The 13,904-nt window shown below is 43.4% G+C and overlaps 1 protein-coding gene across 7 annotated transcripts in view; it reads left to right on the top strand.

Annotated features, from left to right (window-relative positions):
* Positions 1 to 13,904, top strand: part of Magi1 (membrane associated guanylate kinase, WW and PDZ domain containing 1) — a 609,927-nt gene that overhangs the window by 565,786 nt on the left and 30,237 nt on the right. For 5 of the 7 annotated variants that reach the window (XM_028772989.1, XM_028772987.1, XM_028772990.1 and 2 more), the window contains 2 exons: positions 2,791 to 2,822; positions 11,486 to 11,702. In XM_028772989.1, the coding sequence (XP_028628822.1) occupies positions 2,791 to 2,822; positions 11,486 to 11,702 (249 nt within the window). The remainder of the gene's footprint in view (positions 1 to 2,790; positions 2,823 to 11,485; positions 11,703 to 13,904) is intronic. The other 2 variants (XM_028772992.1, XM_028772988.1) reach the window with 1 other exon arrangement.

Genomic DNA, 13,904 nt, shown 5'->3' with positions numbered 1-13,904 from the left:
CAGAGAAAAACAAAGCCCTTCTTACAAAGAGGTTCTTATTTGTTGCAAAATACAATTTATCTGAGGTTAGCTCAGACCTTCTAGAACATCATTAGGCAACTTTCCTAGAGGAAACACACAAACATTCTTTACTTGGTTGTTGTTAGCTCTGTTTCTTTAATGCTGGTTGATATTATATTGTATTGTATAGTAGAAGGTCTATTAACTAATTAATTTTATTTTAAAATTGCTATCTTACTACCTTAGTGAGATCAAAATTTTAAGAAGTGATGAATAATGTCCCTACTATCAATTTGGAAACATTCACAGAAGGCAAAACTGTGTGTCTGTGTTTGCCACCTCTCTCCTGTTACATGTCTCCGTGCTGTCCACATTCAGCGTTATGTTTTGGAAACAGTCACATTGTTACCTGTAGAGAGAGAGAGCTCATTCCTTTTAACCCATGTGGAATGCTTTGTGGGTTGGTTACCCTACAGGTTATCTAGAAGTTCTGATGGTTTCCAGTTTTCCTGTCTATCAGAATGCTGCAGTGTGTGTCTTTGTGGGGGCATTGTAGAGAATATGGGATTGTTCCTCTGTGGCAGAGACTGAAAATATCCATTACCCTACAATGGTGATCTTAAGAGACAGTGACTGCCCAGATCTGAGTCTGACAAAACCACTTGGAGACTCTACAAGAAGTTTTGTGGAGGTGGGTCAGTGTGATACTGATTAAATGAGTTTAATAAAAATTGACGGTAGTGAAACTTGCCTTATTCCATTGTGTATTAATTAAGAGAAAATGTGAACATAACCGTGTAACAGTATGTAGCTTGAAGGATATGCAGTGAGTGACTCATTAATGTAATTTGATAAAGATCCATTAAGGACAGCCTGTTGACCAATAAAAGCGCCCAATTCTTTTAAATTAAAGTCATATAAAACTTGTTCCACTCAGTCTGAAATCTGTAAGTAAATCCTTCCCTAATTCTTTTTATATGTTAATTAACACAGCAAAAATGATTTTTTTTCCCTGATTGAAATCAGCTAATCCTAATCACCTTTTCATAGATGATGTCAGTTAGCCAAGGAAGGTGAAAGAACATGATGTTGGAATCCAACCAGGACAGAGGCTCTCAAAGATTTTGTATTATTTAATTGACTTCATCTTAAAAGGGAGCCTTGCTACTTCCATTCATTAGTGCAGACACTGAGTTGCAAAAGACTCCAAAGTGACCTGTCGGCTTTGCCTCACTTGCAACTGTAACGCTCTTTCTGCTCTGCCACAATTTTTTAAAATTATGTTCCTGGGGTGACTCTTACCTTGGCATCAGAAACATTAAGAAACTGTATTAGCTGGGGGTCTCTGCTCCCCTGAGGTGGGTAGGGGGCACTGGGATTGCACTTTTTTTTAATGAGGTCTTATAGGAGAGCTACTCTGTCATACCATGGTAACCTCATTTTGTGAGATCCCCGAGAGTGCCCCCAACTTCTCTGAGGACCAGTGACTCTGGCCATTCCTCACCAGCACTGTGTGCATTAGCACTGCTCATCTGAGCGGCTCCCTCCTTCCTTACAAGCTTCCACTGCTTCCTGTTCTTTTCGCTGATTTAGCATGGTTTTAGAACTGACAAGTGACTTCCTGGGGAGTTGAAATCATCAGGCTACATCAGAACTGCTTTTCAGAACCAAGCTGAAGTGTCTGAGGAGACATCCCATCCCAAATGTAGCTTTGGCATTTGTGCTGGTGAAATCTACATCTTGTGGTCAAACCCCGGCTCAGAGGTGGCAGTTGGAGGAAAGATGACTTTTCAAACACCAGTGTGTGCTTGTTTTCCTTTCTCACCCACTTCCCCACACTTGTCTGGTAACAGGGACCCCATTAGCCTGCCTCTGATTGCTGCTACTTTCCTAGAAGTGATGAGATCACTGGTTCCTTCCTGCTCTAGCCCTCCCCCTAAGGACAGGGTCTGAGGACAGCCCACCAGGTTCAGCCACCACCTTTGTCTCCTTTGCCTTTCTCCCTCTCCCTTACTGCCTTTTCTTCTCTGCTTTGTGAAATTTCCCTTTTTCCTTCCAAATGGCATGCTTACCTCTCCAGAGCCTAGTCCAAACCCAGGTCGTTTCCAGAAGCCAAGTTAGGCGGCTGCTTAGATGACTGACAGATACCAAGATGAGTGCTGATGAGCCGAGGATGCTAGACCAACTTGAACTCGGGCTCTGATGTTATCCTTCTCTGCTGGCAAAAGAACATTCATCTCTGTGTTGAGGCTGAGCTCATCCAAGCTAAAGAAGGCATTTCTTCGCCTGAAATACATAGGGGGAAAAAAAAGACAGAAAGGTGGGGGGAAATAAATTTAACCATGCTGTCCTTTAAAACTAAATATATACCCTTTTCTCTGTCCTGATTGGTCCATTTCCGTTGACAAGTGGATCGTGAGGAAAGGGAATATCCTGAACTTAATTGTAAGTTAAGTCTCCCTTAATCCAGAAGAGCATTTGAGATTCTGTCCAAGTGTTCAATTTCCCAGGCCGCTGAGGTCTGTGAATTTCTTTTCCCAGCCTCCAGGCTGCTGCAGTACAAGTCAGCATAGCTAATGCAGATAGATCTCCTGCCTCTCGCTCTCCTCCTCCCTCGCCTTTGATTCGATATGAACAGCCTGGTAACTCCGATGCTGGGGAGAAATCTGACATAACTCTGCAGATGACTAGGTGGCCATGAAACACCTGGGGATTGTTCTTTAAGAAAAGGTAACATTTATATGCTAATCATGTCTTCCCCCCACCCCCTTTGTTGCCTTTTTTTCCTAGGGCTACCAGTTCCCAAGAAGAGTCCAAAGTCGGTAAGGACTTGTCATTTACTTGGTGTTTGGAGGGGGAGGGGGAAGCGGGGAGACCCCATCGGGAGGAAGGTAAGCTGCCGGGGTTCACCTGACTAAATGTGCTTTTAGAGTGGATGCGGACTCCAGGAGAATAGGCTCATTTTATGAAGTTCTGGGGAATGTTTGATATAGATGGTATTTGGGTTTGTCTTTTAACTGTGTAGAGATGTAAAAGCAGGATGCAAAAGCCATGAGGATTAAAATAATGCAGTGTGGCTTCCCTACACAGATGCTCGCAACTCCTTTGAATGGGCGAGTTTCTGAGCTGTTTCAACTTGATACAAATGCTATTGTTTCCTTTGGGGGAGGAAGAGAGAGAAAAGGCTCCACCTGCTTGCTCACTGGCTTCTCAACTGGTGTTCGCAGGGCAGCCGTTCACATGGCTACCGGCTCTCTCCAAGATTCCTTATGCACTCGATAGTGAATTATTATTCACAAAACCAATAGCCCATGGGTTTAGAGGAGAATTGCTATGCCCGTATATGTCCATGCCTTCAGATATCAGTGTTCATTGCCCAGCACTAAGAGTAAGACGTCTCCTTACCAGGGAAATGTCCTTTGTTGTTTTGCTAGCTTTAGCAGCATTATGCTGCAGGTATGGGATTCTTTAAAAAAAAAAAAAATCAATGTTTTGCTGTCCTTTCTAATCTGGTTTCCTTGAAGATGCATTACCTACTTGGCATGCTGGCTAATAGCCTAGAGGCTATAGTGTTTTGCTTGGTCGTATGAGCTTTTACTCCCAGGGCACTAACAACAAATTAAAATGCTACTTCAAAACTCAAAATCTGTGACTTGAATGCCTGTGAAATTGAACTAGGTGGCAGAAGCTTCTTGAGTCATTAATATTAGGATGAAGAAGGGGGCTTCCTTGTAACTCAGAATATTTGAGAACAGGGGAATGAGTGGCTTTGTGCCATCCGGAGGGAGGACCTTTAAAACTTTGCAGCTTCAAGTGCTGCAGCTGAATTCTTTCCACCTGTCCGCAAACATGGCCACACCAGGCAGAAGTTTATTAAGGAGCTGAGAGGAGGGGGCTGCATGCGTTCTGAAACCCAGCTTCCTAGTTCTGCAAAGAGAGAAACCTACGGTAATCGGGGTGGCTCTGGAGGCACAGTACCGTGGCAATTGGAACACTGACGTTGAGTCTGCTTCCCTTGTCAGTTTGTGTTAATGTCCAGGCAGGAAAGCACAGAGATGCATGTGTGCATGTGTTTATTGCTGTCCCTGGGTCATTGTCAGAAACCCACTCAGCCTTCAGACAAATCAAATACAGCTGAGCTTGAGTTAGTGTGAGCTTTCCTTTTTCTCCCCACCATGGCCATTCTGTGCTGATGCATGGACCTGTTTTACACATCCCACATGCTGTGGAATCTTGACAGGGAGGTTTGCACTAATAGCAAGATTTCAGGTAGCAAGGTGTTCTCTGCTGTTTGCCCCTGTGCAGAAGAGGTTTTGTAATGTTTGTCCATTATCTTCCCTACAGTATTTCAGAATTGCCTGGCTAGCACCTCGTATGAAGCATGTACAGGGCACATGTTCATGAAGTCAGTTAAGAGAATTCTCTGGCAGTTTATTTCTGTAGTTACCATGTCATTAGTGAGCAACAAGCCAATTACTTGGGTTGCATTCCTAGGAAAAAGCTCTCTTAACTGCTTTGCCTCCAGTCTGCTGGCTCCTAATTACCACAAGCTAAGAGGGTGGTGCTGCTGGATTTAAGAGCGGGTTCCCAGCTTGGGGCTTGTCCTCACCTGGGTCCTGCTCCAGGCCAGAGATGGCAGCTTGCATGGCATGCTGGCACACTGGCAGCTGCTGCACATGATTAAGGGACTATCAGCCAAGGGCTGCTATTGGCAGGAGAGCATTGCAAACATCTGTGATCAGTGGGGGCTTGTACAGGTGGATGGAAAGCTGTTTCCCTTTCCCCAGTTTGAATTTGGATGGTGTCCTGCCAGTGGGCCAGATGATGATGGGATGTTTTCAGTGAGGTTGGAGGGAATCCACAGGGATGCTGAGTGTCCGGTGCTGGTTGAGCCGCTCAGGTAGTGACAGATAGTGTCAGTTCTGCAGGCTGCGTAGTTAAAGGTGCAGCAGTTGTACCTGGGGTGTGATCCATGTGGATTCCAGCCCAGCTCTGTGACTAGAATCTGAACCAGGTCCACACTATTGGCTGCTTGCTGAGGTTCTGACACGCTTGGCTTCCCCTGATGATGGACAGGGTCCCTATATTCCCATACTTTTTCTTTCTTTTTTAATGTTTTCAGTAATTAGGCAGTTGAGATTTTATTAGAGCAGAAGGGTTTAGCATTTTAATGTTGTTTCACCTCCTGGATTGTCCCTACAGCTTACTCTGAATAAGTAATTTAACTTACTAGATTTAGTTTAAATGCTGTTTGTGGTTTTTGTGTACTCTTGCGGGAAATTGGTGGTATCTTAATAACATTTTATTAATTTAATACCTGGATTTCTACGTCATAAATTTTTCTACCACATGACAGTAAAAAAATAAGGCACATTTGCTGTGGGGTTTTAGACTTCTCTGGAAAACTTGCATTGTAATGCAACGTAATCATTCTGACTAGAAACTTTAACTGTCAGTTTAAATTGCATGCAGAGACCTTGTGAGTGTAGGGGCTTCTGAATTCTAAATTGCACAACAGACATTGTAAGTCTGTGTTTCTGCTGGGTCACATGCCACGGTCTCCATTCTCCCTTTGTCCATTTCTTTACCTGCTCACCAGTCCTATGCCCATCCATCCATTTCTCTTCTGCTTACTCAGCCATTTATCCATCCTTTCATTCAGCACATGTAGTACTGAGGACCACTAAGTATGAAACTTGGAATGAGACAAATCAGAAACACAAATGTTTAATAACTGTCTTCTAGGTGATAATAGTGCGGGTATCCAGGAACTAAGAGAAAATATCCCTGCCTCCCAGCAGCTGGGGAGTGAAATAGGTACCACTGCATAGACAGACCTGTCTAGACCCCCTCCTCTTGGGGATTAAAGTCTGGTGAGCATATACTTGGAGAGTGAAGGAGGACTGAGTGCACACATCATGCTCGTCATGCAGCTGTCAATCCCAGTGACTGAAGTTGAATGGTAGAATGAAGAAGTGTGGCTGACCTGAAATTATTTGGAATCCCCTGGCAGACTGGGAACACCCATAGTTTTAAGCCCAGTGGCAAGATGATGTCTTCAAGATAGCAGTAGAAAGCTTCACTCCATCATTGTCCATTCCTTTTACTTGTAAGAGATGCTGAAGGAAATTTCTGGAAGGAGTCATTAAGACATGTGAGGGGGACACAAGACCTCTTAGGACGCACTGGTGATGCTTGCCTGAGTCACCATCTCTGACATGCTCTACCTCTCACACTGCACTTCTAGGCTTCACAATCCCAAAGCCACCACATGATCACATCATAGGTTCTACAGGTCACGAGAAGCAGTGCAGATGGTGTAGATGAGGGAAGAATAGATGACTTCAAAGTGTCTTGCGGCCTCCCACCTTAGTGACCAGCCCATGGGAGCCTCTACAAGTATAGACTGCCCATTTTGCCAGTTTTCTTATATTTTATGTGACTCAGATTTCCTGCTTCTGTCGAGCCAGTGTTCTGTGCCTTCACCTGTCCGTGAGACGGAATTTGACTCAGAGGCAAGAGATATAGGGACGAGGCAGAGGGGAGGAGAAGCCGGTGCTCTGGCCGTTCTCACACCTCTGATGACCTTGGCCTCATACCTCAGCAGCACTTGGATCTGCTCCTATTGCCCATGCAAATCGCTGCAGTGGCCTTGGGTCTTGGCAGATACATCAACTGTAAATAATTTGGCTTTAAAATGGATCAATTTGTCATCTTTAAGCCACATGAATTCTTTCCATCATCTAAGCTCCTAAGTGCTGTCTGTATTCATTTGTTCTTCCGAGCAAATATTTTCAGTTTACTTTATAAGAACCTCCATTTCTAAATCATTCTGTAAAATACTGATGAGGTAAATTTTTTCCCCATTTCCACTTATACAAACCACTGTGCCTTCCCAATTTCCGTGACCTGACAGTAAGTAGTATGGGAGAATCATTCATTTTAGAGAGATAGGTACAATTTCATTCTAAAAGGTTTTGTGATACAAGTTCATGGCCAAGGACTCTTAAGGAGATTTTAAAATTAAGCCCATTTTCTTCTTCCAAGTTGGCGGAGATTTAAGAATGAGGAATGAAATTCTCAGTTCAGAAATCTCATCCCAGTAGCATTAGCATGGGTGACTTGTCTGGTGCGTAGCCCCCACCCCAACCATGAACTCAAGCTGGACTGTTCTTGGGGACAATGCAGTGTTTCCAAGCTGGGGCCTTGCTGCTTTGTTTCTAAGATGTCTTATTCTCCCTCCTATCTCCCCGTGGACCTGTTAGCATTGCATCTCCTCCATCATACCTCTGCCCTAGTAGAAGCTACCTCAGTGCAGAGCAACAGTGAACTTCACAGTAGCCCATCTGCTTCCAGTCATTTCTCTGCATCCGTCTCCTCCCCAGGAGCCTGACCAAACTTCCCAGAATGCATTAACTCTAATACATTCCCATTTTAAGTGCATAAATGGATTCTTCCTCTAAAGTTAAGAATGAAGCCAGTCCTTATAGTGTCACACAAGGCGCTTGTATTATCCGGCTTCCAAGTTCATGTCCAGCTCCCTCATTCAGTCACTATTCATTCTACAGAGTCCAAGCTTATTTTTTGTGTGAGGACTTAGCACAAGCTGGGTCCATTGCCAAAATACTCTTTTATACACCCATCCATGAAACCTGCTATCCAAACGACATTGCAGTACATTGTTTTAAATATATTCTGAATGCTTGATTCATTGAGTTTCCATCTGCACACATGCATTTATACTCAGATATAAATTCCAGGCAATTAGGTAACATCTTTTTATTTATCTGTTGTTTTTCTTATTGTCTGGAACAGTGTAGGTTATTCATTTGTACTTGTTGGTCGAGTGAATAAATATGTTGCAGGTGGTCACTGCAGGCGGGCCTTGTCTGATATCCTGTTAATGCACTAAGTGTTTCTCTTCATTCATGCACAGGCTTCCTTCAACAGGACTAAAGCTACAGCCTTATAGCTGCCTGTCTTTGAGCAAGTACCTCACTTAGAAAAATGAGGTGAAGGTAGCACACAACTATAACCCCGGCAGAGGCAGGAGAATCCAGAGTTTGTACTTAGCATGGGCTACATAGTAAAACTTTCTTACACACATACACACACACCCCAAATGATTTTAATTTGAGAGCTTTATATAAATGCTATTTTTCCCTTAACCAGTTTTGGGCTCTAATAAAGGATGTCACTGAAAATGAAAAACACTTTGAAATGTTTGCATCTATGCACACAGAGTACAACTCCAAAAACCCTGAGATTTTTGTTATAGAATGGATCTTAAAATTGAGAGGAGGGGTCAGTTTTAAAACTGAACATAAAGCAGGGCTAAATCTTACCAAGGTGCAAATCCAGAAAGCTTGCAGATTACTGGGCCGTAGTCCTTCAGTATGTCACCAAGTCAAGCCAGTGAGTGATAGTTCTGTGGTTAGTTTTTGGAGCACATTCTCCAAAATTTTGGAAATTCCCCTCACTGGTATTTTCCAACTGAGAGGCCACATTGGATGACATTAAAGGGACTCAGAGGCACAGTTTGACAGAGATGCAGCTTTGCCTCTCATTTTGTTTTAAATCAGACTTCAGTGAGGTGAGAAAGGCCATTGTAATGTCAAAGCTGGCTAAAGGGTTTTCAGGAGACTTCATCTGCATTCTCCCTTTGTGGCCAAGCAAACTCTATTTAAACCTGAGGCTAAGCCCTCAGTGTCACCTCAGGCAGAGTGTCTCTGAGATAAATATCCTAGGTCCTTAGAAACCCATTTGAGCAACATGTATGACTCTGTACACAGTTCCTTTCATCGGGGTGAGAAATTCTTGACAGAAGCAGCTTAAGGAGAAGAACCGCTCATTTTGGCTCCTGAGATTTGGGGTGGGATCAGCTTAATCTCTGTCAGCGGCTGATCACATGATGGTGACAGACAAGAAGCAGAAAGGCTAGACTAGCACCAGAACAGCATTATCATCTTCAAGATCCACCCGGGAGACCCACTGGCCACATGGCACCAAAAACTCAGCAACTTGCCAACAGCACCACCAGCTGGGGACCAGGTGCTCAAACCCTTGGCTCTGTGTGGGCCACCCACTGTGTATAAAAACCAGTTATAAATCAGAAGTGCCCAACACTTTCATCAGACTCTCAGTATGACAGAGAGGAAAAGCTTAAAGAAGTTAGAGGAACACATACCGCAAAGTGTACCCCCCCCCCCCAACAGCCTCATTTTGAGTATTCTCCCAGGTATACTGTAGCATGCAGGCCTAGGGGCTGGGGGTAAGTGACCTCAAATGGAGACTGGAGCTTTCCAGATTAGAGACTTAACTCATCTGTGAAATGAACTCCGTGACGATGGGCTCATCCTACAATCATGCATTTGCCGTTCTTTTAAGGAACAAAAATAGGGTAGGCATTGGACAGGAAGAGTGTGAGTCTCCAGGCCAACTTGGCTCCTGCATTGAATGACTTGTTTTTATATTTAGAATGTCTCCTTAACAACATAAAAGTCATAGTCCATAATAATTCTGGCTACTAAAGTTCACTTGAAGATGGAAATAGCCTTTACTTTTTCTTGTAAAATGTTACCTGTTGTTATTTAAAAAAAAAAAAAGATAAGCAGTACTGAAAAGTATGAAACTAAGCATAGTACCTTTTTTTTTCCTAAATATTGCATGATATGTTTACCCCAACAGTGGGCAGATGCTATGTATGCTTTGTGATTGAGAGCTTTGTAAGAGATACAAAATGAAAGACAGCTTGCTGTTCACATCCAAAAGAAAGCTATTCTTGCCCTCAACAGCTTCAGCATGTCACCAAAAGAAGGAACAGAGTAGAGACTGATTTTTCAGAGCGTATGGGGCTGTAGAGCTGATGTCAGTGTGGAGAAGGACCTTAAAAGGTGTCAGGGTGCCTATGTCAAGTCTGTCTAGTCAGTCTATCCAGTCTATCTAGCAGAGAGCCAAGTATTTTATTGCTTGAAGAAAGAAAGGGTGATGTGTTGTATTTGCCCTGTGCTTTACCTGGTGTCTTCACCACTTCATCTTTGCATGTGAGTGACTTTCCCTCAAGTACAGAACTTTTCCAAAACCTATAGCCAGAGCTCTAGCAGACAGGAGCAAATCAAGGAGTTGAGAGGTAGCTGCCAATAAAATGCTTGCCACATGAATGTAAAAAAAAAAAACCTATGTTCCTTTGGGACTTTTCTTCATCTATTTTTTTCAAACAAGAGCTAACAGGGGGAAAGGGCCATGGATATTTCTAACAAGGGTTGAAAGATGAGGCTACCTGAGGGGAGAGCAAGGAGTAGGATTGATGATAGTCTCTGGTGACAGAGCTCCAGGGGACCGGATGGCACACAGTCAGGATCTTATGGACCTCTTTTAAAACAGCTCTGTGGTTTGTGTGATAGAGGATAGAGATGCATACACATGTGCAAGCAAGCATACACACACATCACATACACGCACACATATGTAAACACACCATCCACACATGTGCACAAGCATGCACACACACCTTTCTCCTACCTCCTGATGCACACACACCTTTCTCCTACCTCCTGATAACTAGGCACAGAAGTGACATGGTGTCTTTTGCAAAGGAGGCAGAACTCCTGTTTAGCATTTGCAGGAGTGAAACCACAGAAGGGTCTTGGTTGTTGTCTCTGTCAATTCAGAGAACATTTCATAAGATGAAAGTCTGTACTAAGCTAGTATCAGTGATCAAGAACTTGACTCTGCCTTGAAGTCAATAAAGTTCACTCTTTGAAAGCTATGTGAACTGTGGACAGTTTGGTAACAGTCTGGGAAGGCTGACCCCTGCAGGGCAATGCATATACATACATCACATTTGTTCTTTAACTTTTAAGCTCACAGTAGTATCAGTAATTCAAGAGGTGGAAAGCAACACCTTTAGAATTGATTGACAGAAAAACTATAGAAACTCTTGACCTGATGGTTCTCTGCACATGAGTACCAGTGCACATGGCTTTAGGTGTGACCTCCTAATGCTCTGATCCAATCTCTGCTGGAATGGAACTGGTAGAAGGCTTTAGAGCAGAGCAGGTATTTTATTACTAAGAGGTATGGCCTGTGGAGCCACGAGAAGCCTTTTTATCCCTGGTTATATTGCTTGTAGATAGTACAGACTTATATCTGAAACATAGTATCTTAAGTCACATATCTTAATAGAGAAGCCCAGTGCATCTTCCCAAGAATTTAAAATGAAAATCAGATTTGTTCCCCTGCTATATAGCCCAGAGAACACCATGTTCAATGGGTATATCTTTCTGACTAGTCCAGCTCTCTGTCTTTCTGCCAATCATTTGAGGGTGTATCTCCATCCAACACTTGGCTAGAAAAAGGTAGAGGCCAGAGTTTGTTGTTCTAAGCTCATATGCACATGTGTACCTGCAAAGTCAGGCTGGGAAGAGATGCCCACTGCAGAAGCCACAGCCTTCCTTTCTTGGCTCTCTCATTTGCTTTCTTACAGCAGCCACTGGAGAGGAAAGACAGCCAGAACAGCTCCCAGCACAGTGTCTCCAGTCACCGGAGCCTGCACACGGCATCCCCAAGCCACAGCACACAGGTGCTCCCTGAGTACCCACCTGCAGAAGCCCCTGCTCCAGATCAGACTGACAGTTCTGGGCAGAAAAAGCCAGATCCTTTTAAAATCTGGGCCCAGTCCAGGAGCATGTATGAAAACCGACGTGAGTAATGCCTGGGTTCCTGCTTTTCCAGGCCCTTTCCCACTGTCTAACTTCCTCTTAATAGAAGAGGCCTAGGCGTCCAGGGGATAGAGGTAAAGAAGGTGGAAAGATTCAGCTTCTCAGAGCAGATAGAATCTTCTAGTTATCTGTGTAGCCTGGATGATGTCTCCATTTTGAGGAAGCTCGAGTAAAGAGGTGGTTGCTAAGAGCCACCATCTTCAGTTCTCTCTCAAGTGGAGAGCATGGCATGCCCTGTGCTCCTGTCAGACACACCACAGAGCACCACTATGATTGTGGGTGCATGAGAAGAGCTCAGGTGCTTTCTTTGTAGCCTTGTGGATTTTTAAAATTACTGGTAATGTTTTATTTTACCCTCTTCAATCTTTACAAACATTTCCTTTAAAAAGTGGGAGGAAACCTCACAGGGGATGGTTGTAGCTTAATTATCTATACACTGGTCAGGTGTTCTGTCTTTTTATGCAATGGACTTGGAAAGATGGGCTTCAGAACTTCCCAGATCTTAAAAACCTAAAATCCCCTCCGTATTTCTTGTCTCTCTTTTTTAATGACTACTGCGGACACTTGCCATCAGTAGTCTTCATAAAATGCCCTGGACTTGGTAGAAGCATTTCAGGCCTTTAGGAGGCTTTGCTGTCACTTACATTTTTCTCTCCAGATGGTTGGTCATTATGCCCTGGAATGAAGCAGCATGCGTTAGGAGGGAAGACATTGTATTTATGACTTGGGAGAAGCTGAGAGAGAAAACAGCATTGCTTTGCCTGGCTGTCCTTAGCATGGGTTTTATCCCTAGCCATGGCTATAGTCACCTCCATGGAGACTGTAGCCCAGAAGCTGATGAGAGGTTAAGGGTTCTCCCGCTCTCACCAACCACTCTGACTTGGCTGTGCAGCATACCTGTGCTGGATGAGGGTGTTTGTAAGGCCAGCAGCCCCAAGAAGAAAAATTGACCAAACCCTTAGGTAAAAGTCAACAATTAGGGGGCACATGAGGGTCTCAACTCTTGCCAATTATCAGCTGTTAGAGGTCCCTCGAAGTATCATCAGGGTACAACAGTGAGCCATTAGATAGGCTGTTGTACTGGCTCAGCCTCACCATGATGACAAAAGCCAGCTAATTTGGAAATGGAACACACACACACACACACACACACACCCCTACCTACCTCACCCCAACTGAGGAAGATGCCACCAAACTATTCTGGAAGCCAGACTCAAGGAAATTTCTCACAGACAACACTAATAACAAAGTTGAGCATCCATTTCAGATTTTGAAATATTTGCTTATCCATAATGAGATGGTCTGAGAATGGGACCTGGGTCTAAGTTTCAAATCCAATTGTGTCTCATATATCCTTTACACTCAAAACCACAAAGTCATTTTAAACCATATTTGCAATGATTTTATTTGTGAATGTAAGCTTGATGGTATGGCCTTTTTTTCTTGTGGTGTTATGTCAGTACTTAAAAGCTTTGGGTTTTAGAGCATTTGAGGTTTTCAGATCAGGGATGCCCAACTGGTATAAACCTGGGCTTCATACCAGGAATCCTCTCTAACTGTAGTAATTTCTCTTTAAAATACCACTGAAGGAATTCCTTCCAAGGGAGAACGTTCCATATCCCCTCCACATTTCTCTCTAACCCTGTGGCTTCTTCAGTCGATGACCCAACTTCAGAGGATGTTGAGCCATCACTTTATTGACTATGTCCCTGCTTTCTTCAATATAGAACACATTATGATTGAGTTTTTCATAGTCCAATCATTTTGTGATCCAATAAATCATTCCCTGAACTACTAGCTGGTCCTCTTGGATTGACAGGATGCTCCAAGCACATGCTCAGTGGTAAGCTTATTTACCCTAAAGCAACAGTATTTCTTGGGATTTGAATATTCAACTTTTAAGAAAATTTTCACCGAGAAAAAAAAATTGGAATATCCAATATGGCCATATCCAATTGCTATAAGTACTGACATTGCTCAAGTGAAGGTGAGACAAACGTTTGGAAATCTTTCAGTTTTGCTCCTTGACTTTGTATAACATCAAAGCAATCAGGAGCATGAGGGAAAATCAATGTCTCTTTGGTGATTAGAGGTTCTGTGATCGAGTGATAGTAGCAGCCTAATGGCTGTTAAGATCTGCATAGATTTTTTTTTCTTCTCTACTAAACGAGAATAATGAAAATC

Source organism: Grammomys surdaster, unplaced genomic scaffold (genome assembly GCF_004785775.1).
Source record: "Grammomys surdaster isolate TR1022 unplaced genomic scaffold, NIH_TR_1.0 220, whole genome shotgun sequence".
In the NCBI taxonomy this organism is placed as follows: Eukaryota; Metazoa; Chordata; class Mammalia; order Rodentia; family Muridae; genus Grammomys; species Grammomys surdaster.
This window is presented reverse-complemented; position numbering and strand designations above follow the sequence as displayed.